This window comes from Cariama cristata, unplaced genomic scaffold (genome assembly GCF_000690535.1).
Source record: "Cariama cristata isolate BGI_N322 unplaced genomic scaffold, ASM69053v1 scaffold40321, whole genome shotgun sequence".
Classification (NCBI taxonomy): Eukaryota; Metazoa; Chordata; class Aves; order Cariamiformes; family Cariamidae; genus Cariama; species Cariama cristata.
The window spans coordinates 11261-27938 of record NW_009599459.1 but is presented as its reverse complement, the minus strand read 5'-3'; the positions used below and the strand labels follow the sequence as shown (position 1 = coordinate 27938).

The 16678-nt window shown below is 42.7% G+C and overlaps 1 protein-coding gene across 1 annotated transcript in view; it reads left to right on the top strand.

The window, feature by feature from the left end:
• Positions 1-15489: 15489 nt before the first annotated feature.
• LOC104168913 (chromosome unknown open reading frame, human C10orf71) overlaps positions 15490-16678 on the top strand; it is a 4673-nt gene continuing 3484 nt past the window's right edge. The window contains exon 1 of the mRNA XM_009709677.1: positions 15490-16678. This exon is cut by the window's right edge and continues 1 nt beyond it. Coding sequence (XP_009707979.1) covers positions 15490-16678 — 1189 coding nt within the window.

Below are 16678 nucleotides of genomic sequence, written 5' to 3'. Positions count from 1 at the left end.
AAGTGTTAAGGGATGGGATACAAGTCAGAAAAGACTGAAAACTACAGCTTTTGTATAACGCTCTCAAGTCTGTATTCTCAGCATTGCCAAGCATACAAAGTTTTGAGTGTGTGTGTCAAAGATGGAGTTCATGATACATACAGATATTCATTTTCCATTGACATATTTGTGCAAACTGCATACTCTTTTCATATAAATTTAGAATTTCAGTCCAAATGGCTGTCTACAAAAGTTCAGTGTGATCTGTTATTGCTCTATGCTCACTGAAAGGAAGCTTTTTTTTTGCTTTTTAAATTTCCTGGGAGCAGGATAACAACATCTAAGTGCCACTGGGTTGTGTTTGCTGTGTGTTATTCAGTAATTTTCCCCAGAAGTGGTTTTATTTTAATGACAGGCCATCTGATCCCAGAGTCTCATCTGAGCACTGAATTTGCAAATATATGTATTTATTATCATCATATTTGAATAAGCATAATGCCTATCCCAAGATTTGAGTCCTCTCAAAGCTGGAGTCTGTAAAGCACATTCATCTTGATGAATAGTGTTAACCCCAGCTGCTCCTGTGTGAGAGGTCTGGTTTGGATTTTCCAAGCAATCGGCCACCCTGCCTGCACTATCAGTTAAAATTTCCATAGGGGTCTTTCTAGTTATGATTCAACTTCTAAGCAGTTCACAAGTTCACAGGCTTACAGAAAGCAGGGCTATACCTGCCTCTCTTCATAGACAGCAGGGATGGGTTTATTTTTAGCACAAGTATTCCAGAAATACATTCCACCCCTCTTTAGAAATGTGTCAGAGAGACAGACACACATATACAGACAGTGTTGCCTGCATTAGTGGCAGTGAGTGCCTGAAAACCACTTTTCCACTGTCTGTTTTCATCCCAAACTTTTTTTTTTCCCAGTGTGCACCAGTTCTCTCTGATGTCGCAGTTCATAGGTGCCATGACTCATGATGCACCAGATCTTTGTGCATAAGTGCTTGCATGAGTGCAGGGCATGGGTAACTGTTGGAAGTATGTAGTTTGGGGCCAGAACCTAGCACAAGTGCCCTGATATTTGGCAACACCGGCATTCAGTTTGAGATGAGTTTGGAGAAGCACTTGAGGATCAAAAGCCCAGACTGTGAGTTTAGGAGAGAGGGCTTTGCAAAATCTTCCTGCTGGGATCTAAGGTGAATGGTACACCTCTCCCAGGCAGGGAATTCAAAACTGAAGGTTGCTTTGGAAAAGGCAGGTCATTATCCCTCCAAGGACCAGTAAGCTTAGGTTGCTCTTGGATCGCAGGGAGGATTAGTTCATCACAGGCCTCCTAGTGCTTGGAGATTGTCAGGCAGCAGATACCGCATAGTTGTTGTCTTGCTCATGCTGTAGCAATGTAATTAGCAGCTGTTTTTAAAATGCAAATGAGCACTGGGCTCACATGGAGCCCTGCTGTGCCATGGAAGCAGGAGTTGGGCTGTAATCACAGGAGATTCTTCATTTTTCTGCAGGCTATGGCTCAAATCCAGCATGATGCTGAACCCTGAGAGAGCCCCTGACTTCAGTAAGGAGCTCTGTGCACTCAGTATGGCACAGGGTGTAATCCATTGTTTATATCTGCAGTACAAAAACTTAGCTTGTTGACTTGATGGCATATTTCCCCTATTATTCAACATCCTATTGCAGTTCGCCAAATGAGACCCAATGCCGGCATGTGCCTCCCAGGAGGACGTCTTGTTTGCTTTGGAAGGACAGTGGAATGGGGTCCTTACTCCAAAACACTGGATACATTTGTCCATCCTTGGTGATGAAATGAGCTATTTATGAAAAAGCACCTGTAGGGCAGTAATATGTTACTCATTCATACTTCTTACACAGTATTTTTAATGGTGACCTTAATAAACATTTTGACTCCCACCTGTAGATACAAGAATGCAGTGCTTTAAGGTTTAAATCACCGGCAGTAGTAAGCCAATGGCACAGCATTACCTTCTGTATTAGTTATCTCTGAAGCATTACCAATGGCGAATCTGAATGTAAAAATAGCTGATGACTGTTTGTTTCATCTGTCTGTTACTTGACACCGCATGGTTATTCCAATACGTATGTTTGCCTCTTCCCCACCATGATCTCCGTTTGGTTTCCCCTTGCCTGATAACTATTTAAATACATTTTACTAACTTTGGATTCCTTGCTCACTTCACTTCACCTGGCTGGGCAGGTCTGCAAGGGCTCAAGGGTTAGCTTCTCCACTTTTATTGTTTTATTTATTTTTCAGTGGTTGTTTCTATTAAAATGACCGTGTTGAGAAGGAGAATCTGAAACACATAAGTAATGGGAAGTGCTAATAGTAAGCAGGCTGCTGTAAAATGTGCTGGGGCTTTGACTTAAGGGAAGAAAGCACAGCCCTGCACTGTCCCTGATCAGGAAGCTGAAGCAGAGAAGGTAAGGGGGGAGCGTATGGGTGTTTTTAAAGCATGGAAATGGTGAAGAATGGTGATGTCTTGAGTGTGTGAATGTGTGTGCATTCAAGGATCAGTTGTGTAATTGATCAGGTATGAGAAATCAAACAGTGTGGGGTTTTTTTTTTTCAGTGATTAGAGGTGGAAAGTCCTTTCATTTAGTCCAGCTTTTTTCTGCTCTGAAAAATACAGGATTGTCTCTGAAAGCCTGTGTGTAGAAAGAGACATACATACAGATTTACATGCAGTGATTAGTGTTTGTGACATAATTCTTTGGTAAAGGGGTATGATCTTTCTAAAAGACCACTAAATTGCTATGAAGCTCTGTTTAATTGTCCTGCACATTGTGCTGTAAGCAACTTTAAGCAAATATACATTGATTTTATTTTCCATATGATTATTGCTTACAGAGAAGATACTCTTAAAAACTTTAGTGATTTGTATAGGGGTTTGAAGGCATTTTTATTTCTTTTTTTGGAACAAATAGGAAGAGAATAATTTAAATATTTTATAGAGAGTAATTACTATGCTACAGAGCCTGGAAAGTAAAATAGTTCAAATACCTAGGCAGTGCTAAGAGGCCACTATAAATGACTGACTGTGACTTGTATCCAATTTTAATCACTGGAAAATTTCTTAAATAGCATAAGCTTTTCTGTGTCCAGTTGTTGCAGAACTTCTTAATCTGCCATCCCAAGGAACAGCATGTTACTAGCCTAAGTGCAGAACTCAGCAGCAAAATAAGAACAGAAATAATTAAAATTGAGCTTGAGAAGCCAAACTGTTCATGCTTTTTTAAATGGCCTGTGAACAAGCAATCCGATTAAATCTAAATAGGGAGAAGTTTTCCAGCAGCAGGCCAAAGTGACCAGTTCACACACTGAGTTTGTACAGTATCAGCTAGAGGGTTCCTCACTAGTCCTCTGCCATTGCTGGGAGGGAGACTGTGGAGAACAAGAAGTGAGAAGAGATCAGAAAGAGAAATAAGCTTTCTGAATAGGATCAAATTCCATGGCGCTCTCCCTTCAGTTCTTCAAGGAGCTGACCATGGAACAAATGCCCTCAGTTAAATGTTTGAAGGATAGGGCTTGTGGAAAATACTAACAAATAAAAGATTCCCAGTATATTGGAGCCCCAAACCAGCTAAGTTTCTCCATCCTTCCACGTTTGTCACTAACGAGTTATTTACACACATATTCACAACTTAGTTACCAAAACAGTTGTAACAGCCACTCACCAGTGAACCTGAAGGCCACAGCTGGGCAGAGGTTTGCAGGTGTAATTGCATCCCTGCACCACAAATGAAAAGCACACAGAAATTTCACTCTGTAGCCTCTTATTCCTACCTGCTTCTCTGAAATATTTGTCTTGTCTGTGCTTGCATTACTAAAGCTGCGCAATAGGCCTATGAAAATGTAAATCCCTCCAAAATCAGGAAAAAAGCCAACAAAGCCCATGAGCAAGGTTGGGAGAAAATACCACTCATCTATATCAGTCTTTCCTTTCCTTAGTCTAGTTGAGTTTACACACACAGAAAATTGCTGGCAGATGCAAATTCTGCAAGTGGTTTTTAGCTGCAGGCTTCACCGTGCTGGCTTGCCTGCAGCCGGAGTATCAGGTCACACAGAGCTTTGTCTACTATAAGCGAGTGGGTGAGTCCATTGCTTTTAGAGCTAACATGCGTTGCTTGAGGTAGTGTCACATTTTGGGACCAGTGGTCTGTGAGGCAGCTGACAGGTGTGTGGGGAAAGGGACCATAGTGGGGGATGCATGCGTGCACTGATAGGGGAACTTTACCCTTGAGAAAAGGATGTCCCTCTTCAATCAAGCCTGCATATGTTTCTGGGTGGGTCAGAGATTGCTAATGCATACGTATCTAAAGATGTGTGTGGAGAGAGAGAGAGAGAGAGAGATTTGCATATATGTGTTAAGCTTAATGTTTTGTGACTATGTTGCTGCTTGCCAGGTTTTTGTGGCTTTCAAGTGTGTGTGGTCAGAGAGACTGCCACCAAGACCCCTGTCTCTTAGCAGTCCCAGAGAAACTGAGGCACCATAGAAGCCATAAGAGGACAACCCTTCCCTCGAAGTAAGGTTTCCCTCTCCCTTGGGTTCCCCTACCAAAGGATCTTCTTTGGACAGGCATAGAAAGCAGGTATTTAATTATAGTCCTAGGTTTCTTTATCATCCATCTCCTGTGCTTGCAAATAATGATATACAAGAAGGCATTAGCTAGTAATGATTAATCTAAATCATCTGGTAACAGTCAGACCAATCTTCTTATGAGCCAAGCAGGTCAAATAGTGATGCATCTTTATTTTCAGTCTCTTACATAGCTACACCCCAGTAGTTTCAGGAATGATTTCACCATTACTTATGCACTATGTCTGAGGCCGTTTTGAGCACTATGATAAGGCTATGACAGTCAGGTATATGAAGGCCACCTAACTTATACTTTCCACTTGGAAAAGATAGAGGTGAAAATCCCTGCAATTTTTTGAAAAGTCTCTAAAAGAAGAGATGCATGTTGTTAAGATTCCGCTACTCCTTAACATGCAGAGTCAGCAAACAGCAGTATCTGGTGGTTTACAGCTACTGCAGATCCTCAGTCTCAGATGTGCCTCTGTCTGTCACCTTTACCTGGATCAGACATAAGCTGTCATACCTTAAGGTCAGCTTGACTTGCCTGTCAACTTAATTATAGACCCTTGTACAATTCTGCACATTTCTGTTGGCTTCTGTTCTGTTGAGATCTATTTCAGGTATGTCCCTGTCCCCATCCTTTGCATGTTTCAAAGCACAGGGCTCCATTATGCAGAAACTGGAGTAAGTGCCCAGGACAGTCTGGGATGTTGGTGCAGAAGCAACAGCATGTCCAGAGGGAACTGGACCCTGCAAGCGGCATCCAGGGTTTGTGCTGGGGCAGTGGGACAATATTCCTGATCATGATGTTGTTCACTGAGACTCTTTGTTTCGACTGAGCTGCTTTGAAGTAGTGACATTAGAACTTAGTCTGTTTCCCCAAAACTGAGAAATTATTCTTTGACCAGGCTTGTGAATTGAATGAAGCCATAGACAAGTAGCTAGAATCACCACTTGGGGTATGGGGAAGAATTGAGGAGAAGGACTGGGGAAGAAGTGGCAGATGACGGCACTGGGTTGTGCGTGATGCTATTGCCTGCCTGCAAGGTCCTTCAGAGTGTCTGGGTGGTCTGGAAAAGCACTGTGATAACAGCATCACTGAGGTTGCTGAGGGACTGATTCAGCCAGTCATTGGCCTGTCTCTTAGGGAATAAGTGTGAATTCTGCTTAAAACTCTTGTTATTTTCCTTTCTGTCTTTTACATAGATCCTTTACAGAATAATCACAAGAAACACCTTAGCATGTGCATTAACTGTAAAAGAATGAGGAATTGCCTTGGGGACACACCATTAAATCATAACAATGAATCAGTCTCTGAATAGGAAGAGTGAGTTTGCATTTCCCAGGGGAAAAAAAAAAAAACAACTCCTATTGCACACTGAAGAGGGAACTGGAAGGAGCTTCCATCTTGCTCAGGGCAAGAACACTGTCTGGCTTTTGCTCCTCAAAAGGAGGAATATAGCATGGCCTCCAGAGACAATACCGGAGGGCAAGGGTGGGTGCGCTCTCCCCTGCCCCTCGAAGTCCTCCCATAGATGGATAGCTGTCCCATGGCCATCTCCCAGAGAACAGGCAGGAGCAAGGCAAGCCACAGCTTTTGTCCTTCAAGTTATAATCACAAATGTTTGAGAAGCAGTTTGTCATTAGAGGAAAGATGCTATGTGAATGGATGGTTGTGTGCTTGAGTCATATGCTCTGGCATGTATATAAGTGTTTGTTTCCCTCCCTGCCACACAAGAACTGAGCTCTTTTGACTGCACTTGAAAGATATAGCAAGGTGTAAGTAAGAAATAGCTCTATTCCTGCAGCCTGAGCCAGAAAACCTTGAAAACTGAAGCCTTCACCTTCTCTTCTCCCCTCTGGTACATATGCCTATTTGTCTTCGGTAACATAAGGCAGGTATTTCAGGATACTGCATGTCCCTAAATCCTGTGAAATTCAGTGGATGAGAAAACCACTTAGAACTTGAAACAATTTTGAACATAGCACGTATAAATAGCTTGAATTCTTTTCTTTATAGAAAACAGATTCAGCAAAATCCTTGTCCAAACCCTGGAAATATCCAGAAGATATAAAGGAAAGGAGCAGGTGAGACTACCAGTAAAAGAATACTACTTGTTTTCTGCAAGCCTGTTATTTCCTGGGACTGTATCCTGTGTGAGTGGATGTGGGTCAGACTCTCCTTAAATGGTCTAAGTGTAAACTTGACAATGCAGATGGTATCGGTGTGCTGGAACTACTGAGGAGGGCAGTGTAAGTGGGAGATGGTTTCAGATGCCCTAGCCTGGAAAGAGAAGTGAGGCATGGCTGGTTGCTAGCTGCAGATTTCTTTGTGTAGGTCACAGAGGAGAATATACCTGCTTCCCTCTTCAGTCTATCATACTTGCTGGTATCATTACAATTTTCCCATGCATGCTCCTTTACAAGGCATCCAAACCATTACATTTTTTTTTCTTGTCCATGTATTTTTCCTCCCTTCTCCCTTTGTCATCTCCTGTCTCTAGCTACTGCGATGCTGTGGTACTCTACAACTTTCCCTCTGCTGTGGGAAAATCTCCTTTCTTGCACTCAGGAAGTGAAAACTCGGAAGCTTTCATCCTCTAAGCCTTGCTTGAGACTAATTGAAAGGAGATGAATACCTGTTTCATCAGCCAAAATCCTATCAGTGTTCAGTGAGGGGGCTGTAGAAGTACAATGTCAGTTGTTACCTTGAACTAGTGAGGAAGGCTTGAGTCTTCCTCATGTCAGAGGGATGTAGGTATCAAGCATCTGAGGTGGAGCTGAGATCTTTGCAGTAAGTCAGTCATCTGCAAATCTGGATGGATTTCATTATACAATATAATGCCAAGCTACAGCACCATACTCAGTTGAAGGTTTGGGGTTTTTTTGCAGAGGTTCATGGTAAAGTACCACACCCTATGAAGGGCAATGAGAAGGCACATTTTTGCCTTAACTGGCAAAGGTTAAGCTCTTCTTGTGTGATTCAGAAAACACAGATTTGGTTCCCTGCCCTGCCACAGGTGCCCTGTTTGATCTTGGGCAAATCAGTCAGTTGAAGCTGGGCCTTAGCTGCTGGTCTGTAAATGAGACAGAAATCTTGCTTGCAGTGGGAGAATTTGTAAGGATAAATAGCCACGAGGTGTTCATGTACCATATTACTGGGGAGCTGTATAAATATCTCAGTGTATAATGACTGACCTAGTTACAGACAGTGGCCTTTTCCAGTCAGACATTTAATGCCAAGAAGTGCACTGTTTGGGTTCAGTTGCTTAAATGTCACTTGTCTGTGCTGACTTCAGGTCATGGGAGGAGCACCATCCCTTTGCCTTGTGATTCTCATAGACTTGTGCTGTTTGTCAAGTGCTGCACCTGCTCTTTGCCTGTGTTAGTCATGCACTTGATGCCTTCGACTTCCTCCATCACGTCTGCATGTTACTGACTCTTCAAAGGCAGTGGAGAGGGCTCAGGAAATGGAAGGCGTGAACAAGGGTTGCGATAAAGCCTCAGTCCAGATACAACCCTTTCTGAGAGACATCTCCTTCTTCCACACTTGACAGACCTCTTGGCAGGATGGGGCATTTGGAGGACATTGGGAAAGGCAGTCCGGAGACCAGCTGGAAATAACTGTTGAGTCTTTGCCATTGAACCAGAAAGGGAAAGGTAGAAAGATTTGCCATGATTCTCCATAGCTGCTGCAAGCAGTCTCTGTTCCTCCCATTTTTCTTCACATGAGGTCTTCATCTCCCAGTGCTTGAAGCTTTGTGGTCTAAGCTGAAGAGGTAAGCATTTCAGCTGGAGCCTGGAAGAGGTTCACGTCCTTTGGGGAAAGGACACAGAGCAGGATACGTAACACACAGTCATTAGCTTGGTACACTCCTTCCTTGCATTCATGCTTCCACCAGGTTGCACTGACCTTCCTTGACCTGTGAGTCTGTTGAGTCCCTGGTTCCAGCTCCCATGGCAACAGATGCACTGGTTTCAGTAGAGCTCACTGGGAGAAAACGACTTCAGCTGTCTTTTCTTCAGAAGAAAGTGGTTTGATTAAACAAATAAAATCACAATCATATTCATTTTAATAACATTTCCCCTAGAAAGATAATTGGAATTTTTTTTTTTGATCATTTGGAATATTTACTTAGGGAAATTTCAAAACAAGATCACACTCTGTTGCAATACCATATGACTATTGTTTGACATGGAAAATAAAATGAAAAGTTTCAGTTAATGTTAAATAGCATACACCCTCTCTGACTTACAGACAGTAATAATATACTTTTTAAACTAATATGGTACATATTGCATGGTACTTCTCATGGTCTAAAGTGTAAAAATAGTGAAATAATCTGAAATGAAAAGGGTTTTTTTTAAATTCTGAATGCAATTTAGAAATTTATAATTTAATTTCTCTTCAGAATCTTTATTCCGTGTGAATTTCAAAATGAGAACATCCTCCCATCACATGCATACGCACAAAACCACATTTCCAAAAGATCATATTGTCCACAGGATGGCAGTTCTGATTGAAAGCCAGCTCTTCTGGTCCAGTCTGGGACTGCACAATGTCTACCACACCACTCTTAGGTCTAGGTATTCTAATGAGTATTTCAGAAAAGAGCAAAACTACTTTATCCCAAATGCACTGCTATTGTCAGTGGCGAGTGATACAGATTAGAAAATCAGAATTGTCCAGAGGACGCGATTTAGTGGCATAGCAATATGGTATCAGTTCCAAATTCCTTTCCTTCACTGATCTGAATACCACATGGGGGTGAGGTTTGACTCTTCAGAGATGTTGGATTTCACTTTACTGTGGTTACAGTTACTTATGTAGCCTTCTGGATAGTGCACCAGCGTTGGCTTAGGAAGTAGATGTATTTAGAGTCACCAGTTCTGTTCTCAGTTATTCTACTGACGTCAGTAAAATTACTCTAGATTTATACCAGTGTAACTGAGAACAGAAGTTGGCCCGAAGTCAAGAACAATCTCTCCTCTTCTCTGGCCCAGGACAAGCTGTTCGAGACACAATTGCTGGGGCAAATCTTCAAGGGGAATGGACCCCATCTGCACTGGTTTGGTTCAGACACATGGTTCCTTCACCTTGCTTTCCAGTCAATGATCAAAGATCTGATGCTGGAATAGCTGAGTTCACTTTGTTCTGTCCTAGTCATTTCTGTCAGTGTTTGGAATCTTCACCCTAAGCTGGACAGATCCAATTCTCCACCCTCCATCAGCTGGAGCAGGTATTTGTATTTGAGCAAAGTGGCTCCCCTTTCCCTAAGCAAGAGAATTCACTTTGGCTGCCCTTTATGACCACAAAGCATAGATGAAAGTGGTCTTGTTGGATAAGGGAAATGGAGGCTAGTGCCAGCAGCTTTCATCTTATGACCATCTTAATCCAGAAGTTGCCTTTCTTGACAGTTCAGGGAAATGTGGCTGGAGCACCACTGTCTCTCTTGCCAGGCAGCTCCCCTCCTTGGTGAGGGTGTTGTGATCCTCCCCCCCGCGTCCATGTGCCCCGAGGGCTGCTCAGAGAGGCAGTGTGCCTGGAGCAGCCCAGGCAGCAGGGCAGATCAGAGAGAGCATTTGGTTCTGATGCAGCCGAATATGACCAGCCCACACACCCTTGGCAGTCCAAGCAGCCCAGCACAAGGGATGTTCGGGTATTCTACACCAGACTACAGGGGTTTTTCATTTCTGGACATCATTCTGGTTCCTTGTCTCTGACAGGGACTCACAGGGTGACCTTTAACTCCCTGACACATTTTTGTCTGTTTTCCTAAACACACAATGAAGACAGCAGTACTGTGATCGTTGACAGACAGCAGCACACTCAGTGTGCTGATCACTGCTGCTATGCAGGTTTTTCTGGGGATGTCCAAGAGAGCTCACTGAGCCAGCCTCGCTCAGGCTAGTGAGGAGCGGCCATCGGCTGGGAGCGCTGTCTCAGCCTGATGACACATAGCTGAACAGGCCTGTTTCCATCCAGCCCTCTCATCTGATCATGAGCTCCCATGTGTGCCGTGAACAAACAAGCACCTGTGCAAAAAAGTCATCAGTTCATTAGATTCTCCTATTTCCCACGGTAAGAAGCACTAACTATTCATTGTCACAGTAAGCCCCTGGAAGCCCAAAGCAGCAATGTGTGTGCAAGTAGAGCACACCACTGAGTAAACCTTGACCAGCAGTCACCACAGGGCTCTCAGTTTTGGGCTGGAGCTGTGGAAGGATGCCATATAGAGAGCACCACATGAAGAAACCAGCTCACAAAGTTCAAAAAAAAAAAAAACCTTCCCTCCCTCTCCCTTCTCTTCCCATCCTCAAGGGGAATGCAGTGCTGCTGACTTCAGAGTGCTATGCAACTCCCAAGGGTGCTGCCAAAATGCCACTGTGATGTCTCATGGCACAACATTTCAGCCAAATATCAGCCCAAGGGGGAACCAACCAGCCCTTTATATATTGCAGCAGCAGTGATGTCACATGCTCCAGCCAATTTTGCTGGTTTGCCCAGCTCCTGTCCAGTGAAAAAAGTTGACATTCAGTTTGTGCCAGGCCAGGAATAGACTCTGTAATTTAACCTCCTCATCACAACTTGCTAGGCATTTAAGAGAGCCACTGAAAAAAGTCTCCTATTTAAAAGAGGGGAGGTTGGTTTCTAATTAAGCTCCTTGAAATCTGTACATTCATGCAAGCTTTTTCGGTAGCTCATATCAGGTGATGCCTACTGCAAACACCTCACGTGTTTCTCACCATTTCCCAGGCAGTTCCAAACGCCCAGCGTTGCTTTCCTCTGTCTTGAAAATAGACGAAATTCAAACCTCCTTAAATGTTTGAACTAGCTGAATCCTGACCTAAGCTCAAACACTGCACCTTGCTTGCTGGCTGCCATGTTTGTCCAAAAAGGTAAAGAAATGAGACTTTACCAGGTTATTAAACCAGCTATGAACAACTTCTTTGCCCAAAGTTCAGAAGTTGCCGTCATAAGTATACAAGGGATAGATAGAGGAGTCCAGTGTGGCTGTTTCCATCCAGTCCCAGTAGAGATCTGCACTTTGAACACTTGGTGTAGATACAGCTTTTCCAGCTTGAAACATTACACTGCCCAAGTACTAATATTATGGCCAGGCAAGACAAGGATCTTCACAAGGGTTTCAGAGACAGTGACAGTCACTATTCTTTTTTTAATCAGTGGCGCTAAGTTGTTTTTGTAACAGTGACTCCATCTAGGAAAATAATTGCTGAGATTACATCATGATCTCCATGTTTATTGTTACCCTACTCGCTTTTCAGCTAATGTTCTCAGTTTACAAGGGACAAGATGTTTTTTCAGACCTCTGTCCATGAGATCTGAAAGCCAAGCTTCCTCCTAGTTCAGGCACCACCACCAATAAATAGTGACAAACACTGTGCCGCTGGAATTTAGTCAACAGCCCCGCTGATGAGTGAGCCAGAACATAATCACAGTCTCCCACAACTGGGTTGGCTTTGCACAGTTGAGAGGACCACAGAAGCAGTAAAATTGTAATTTAACCTCTGAGCAAAGAGATAACTGAGTACACATCTCTGCAATGAGGATGCCCTTTTACATCTGGCTGCAACCAGACATAGTATTGGGTTTTTTTTTTCTTTGCTTTTACTTTTTTTTACTCAGACATCTTAAACAGACCACAAAAAGCTCTGATTGCTCCAGGCTTGTCCCTAAACTAACACTGACAACTGACCTTCCTCAGGCAAAGTGTAGGAGACCATCCTAGTGGGTGAGCCCTTGTTGCCACTTTTTCCAGTGTGTTTTGAATACCATGGGCTAACACAAAAGTTTTCTTAGAGGAGACCCTTGCTTCAGGCAAATCTACTGTATTTACATCTATGTGCTGTTTGCATTACCTCAGGGCCAGGCAGTTCTTCTTGTAGGAAATGGATATATTCTTGCAAAGATTAAGCAAACTAGCCTGAACCTCGAGGGTCTTCACAACAAAAGCACAGCAGCGATGCAAGTTCACCATAGCGGAACTTTTCTTTAACATCTCCTGACTCTGGTTTGTGCAAGGAAGCAAAAAGATGTTTTGCTTACTGCCTCCACCATCCCAGCTGCCCACCTTTCCTCTCCTTTACAACAGGGACAGTGAAAAGGATGGACTTTCAAACTTCAGCTGCATTACTTCCCAGTCCACCAGACTGACATCTGTCTATACTTGTTGGCAATAGGAAGTCATATACAGGTGGAGTAGAGGCACACATTTTCCTCTACAGTCCCTCTGAAAAGGTGGCACAGCAGGGATGTAGACAGCAGCAGAGAAGGAGTCATCTGGCACAACCCCTCTTTTTAGCCTAGAGACGTCACCCAGCCTTTGCAATGGGCAGACTGCCGGGAGACCATTGCTCACGCAGCTGGTAGTCCCTGCTGGGGCTACCAGAGAGTGCTGGAGGTTGTGATAGTTGTTTTCTAGGAACCTGACTGCACTCCACAAGCTACCAAACCCTCAAGGTATCTGTTTATTATCACTCTGGAGGGATGCCTGTCTCTTTTTGTAAGAAATCCTGTAAATCATTGCTAAAATGGTTGTAAAATGTGAATGAACAAATAAATGAATGAATACAGCATGAGACAATCTTCAGATCATGCAAACAAATGTTTTTGTTTTCAAATTGCAGAGTTCACTTAAGATCAGAAGATGCCTAAGGTTGGAAACATCCTGGGACACTACTTCTGTCGAATCTACATCACTGGACTATTTCTGCCTCCTCACTAAAGATGGTCAGAAATGAAGCCAAACACAAGCATGAGAGGGAGTTCTAAAGATGAGATGCAAAATTACATGGCAGGTATGTACCTGTACTTCCCACTCATGCAGCAGCTAAGAATCAAAACCAAGAGCAGGGTGGCCTTTCATTTGCCTTCTCTTTTTTTTTTGTTGCTACATTATACACAAAAATGTATGTGTGGTGGGGGGAGTGAAACTCACTTTTGAAAAATCTTTGTACAGAATAAAATGGAGAAGCTTTATTAAGCTCATTTTATTTCTGGTGTAAATCTATTGTAGTTCTGCATAAGCCATTGGAATTGTATAGCTGGAAGGACAGAATCAAGATTCACTATGATACTTTGAGTCTAAAAATAGGTTGGCTGAGTTTTTTTTAATTAGAAAAGGAAAGTGAGGAGTGTTTTCATTTGAAGAAACAACTGAGTCTGAGTAATTCAGCCCAGTTCCTCTGACTTTTCATGCTTTGGCCAGCACTGAGTCATCGTAGGGAAAAATGTGCACTTTGCAGGAGTCTCAGTGAGATGGGCTAAAGTGGAATCATGGATTTGGACAGCTGGAAGGGCTGAAATCTGGATTGGGATTTCATTCCTCAGTTCTACAGTGGATCCAAGCTTGAGATGGAGGCGTCTTCCACTTGTATAGAGGCTAGAAGCTGGTGTAGATGTGAACTGTAGTGTTTCAGGTCATCACAAGTTCATGATGCAATTGTACTAGGAAATGGAGATAGAGATCAGACTCCTTAAGGGGCGGGTTTTAGCTAGCTCTTGAATATGCTGTTAAACTGAATCTCTCTGTAGTTTAGTCAATACCCTGCTCAAGCCCTTGAATGTGAGAATAAGTGTCTAAAGAGTTTACAGAGTAAACTTTAAAGAGTTTTAGTGTTTGGATTTCAAGTATAGCTGAAGGGTCTATTTTGATTTTAGTTGTTGCACCCAAAGATTCCCCTATCATGTCTTCAGACTGATGTGGAGACAGACAAAAAACACAATGCTGCGGACCCTGACTGTGCATCGAAATCAGGGATTAATGGAAGGTTGTGATATTTTATAGTTGTGTTGAACGGGTCACCTTTTGCTCTCAGCAGTTCTGGAACTGAAACCAAATGTTCCCTGTGGTCCTTTAGCGGGTCTGCTAGAGTCCCCTAGGCACTCCTGCCTTCTGCTGGCTAAGCTGGTCTTAGCAGCCTCTTCAGTTTCAGTGTACCAATCCAACCATATCTGGATATGGGCGGCTAAAGGATTTTACCCCGGCAATATTTGCCTGGAACATGCTAATGCACAGTAAATCCTCTTTACCTATGGTGCCATTCTGCTTTCTCAAACAAGAGTTCTGCCCAGGGTAATTGTCACAGCTAAGCTCCAGTCTGATAAAAGCAGGTTCGTCTCTGTAGACTTCTTTTTCTGCAGTCGTAAGCTAACAGATGAGTGAGAATAGAATCTTCTATAATAACTTTATTTTTTCACAAAATATTTTAAATTATAATTATGATGTCTTGCCAAGTAAGTGTTATGAACTTTTCTTTCATTTTGGACATAGTGTGCAATGATGTACCCGATGACATTCTTTTTTTAACTAAGTTTTCTCCCTTTTTATTACCAATTCATCCTGGCCAAAAAAAAAAATGGCTAACCTTCTTAGCTAAATACATGCACAGCACTTGGAATTGTTTATGGTTGGAGATATGGGAATACTTGAAATTTGGCTCTTATATCCTTGTTTAAAAGCCTAAGTAGAAAATCTGAGGTGAAACCACTTTTTTTTAATGGCGCTTCCCAGAAATTAAACTATCTACCATTAACTACTTGAAATGACCAAAATAACAAAAATTTTTCATGTTGTTTATTGTGTTGCTAGCATCTTCTTTAGAATACGTGTAGGAGCAAATTAGTCAGTGACTGATATATCTGGAAAATGCTCTCTATCTGATAGTGTTAATATAGAAAAATGATAATTTATAATTTTTGGCTTTGCAGTGAAGAAAGTTTCCTTCAGCTATTCCATAAGATGAATCGATATGCAGCAGCACTGTCTGGAGGAATTGCTTTGTGCTTGTGAATTACAAACAGCTGGAACCACCCCACACAATCATCTGCCTATTTGACACCTGAAATTAATCCTTTGGATAATTCATTCATGACTCCCATGAACAATGCAGGGAAATAAGAAACATACAGAAGGACATAGTGACTCCTCAAGTATTGGGAGTCTCCTGGATGACACAGACAGAGAGGTGAGCAGCCTCACAGACCGGGCTTTCAAAAGTTTGTGTGTAGCAGAACTCGAAGACTCTTACAATGAACCAGATCTTGCCATTTCACCTGACTTCTCCCTCCAATTCTCTGCTAAATTTCACCCAGGGACGTTAAACCATGCCATCAAGAAAAGCAATGTCTGCAACAAGCTAACAGGAAGAAACAATGAACATACAGTATGGGCTTCCACATTCCAGCAGTTACCAAAGTGTGCTCCGGAGGAAAAAAGGACTGCTAAAAATAACACCTTTGCCACAGAAAGGAAAAGGCTGAATTTGCCAGTCCCTGGTCCAAGGAACAATAAACATGTTTCAAAAGTGTCCTCGTTGATTAAGACATTTGATAAAACTGCAGACCAAGGGTCAGGAGGTTCCCTCATAGCCATTAAGCAACCCATTAGGAATAGCTTTCAAAAATGTAAATTATATCATGGAAATGATATGGCTTGCTGTGATGACACAGACATTTTAAGCATCCACAAGGAACTGTCTGAATTTTCTCAGGTTAGTCAAGGTAGCCACTGTCTCAGTGGCAAAGATGAGCCACAGAAAAGACCTAATAGACTAGACCTGAGTTATTGTGGCTCTGATGGTTATTATCCTGTGCTGATTGAGATGTCAAAAGTAGCCAAGTCAAATTTTTCCCGTTCTTCTAAAAAGGCTTTAAAAAACAGAAGTGTGAAAGTTAATGAGCCAGCAAAAAAAGGTAATTTTCTTCACAGTGAGAACAGTGCTTTTGAATCATGGAATGTTCATCATAAAAAAATAACTGAAAAGGAGGAATTTGTTGATATAAAAACGAAAAAGGAAGGTCTTACATACCTGGAAGAAGCACCATTTATTAAGGGATCCCACACACGTGAACATAAATTGCCACCTCTCAAGACCACTGTTGTTAAGAAGCAGGAGAAAGATTTTCAGATTAAGCCAACTCCACCAGAAGATGCTTTCAGCATCCCTCTCCCAGCTGTATATGTACCTGAGGCCCCCCTCCCTTCAGAAACTGAATTTCCTGCTGCTCTTCCTCCCGCACCCCCCTCCAGGATCCATGTGCACCAGGGGCCCCCTCGGCACCCCCCCGCCCCAC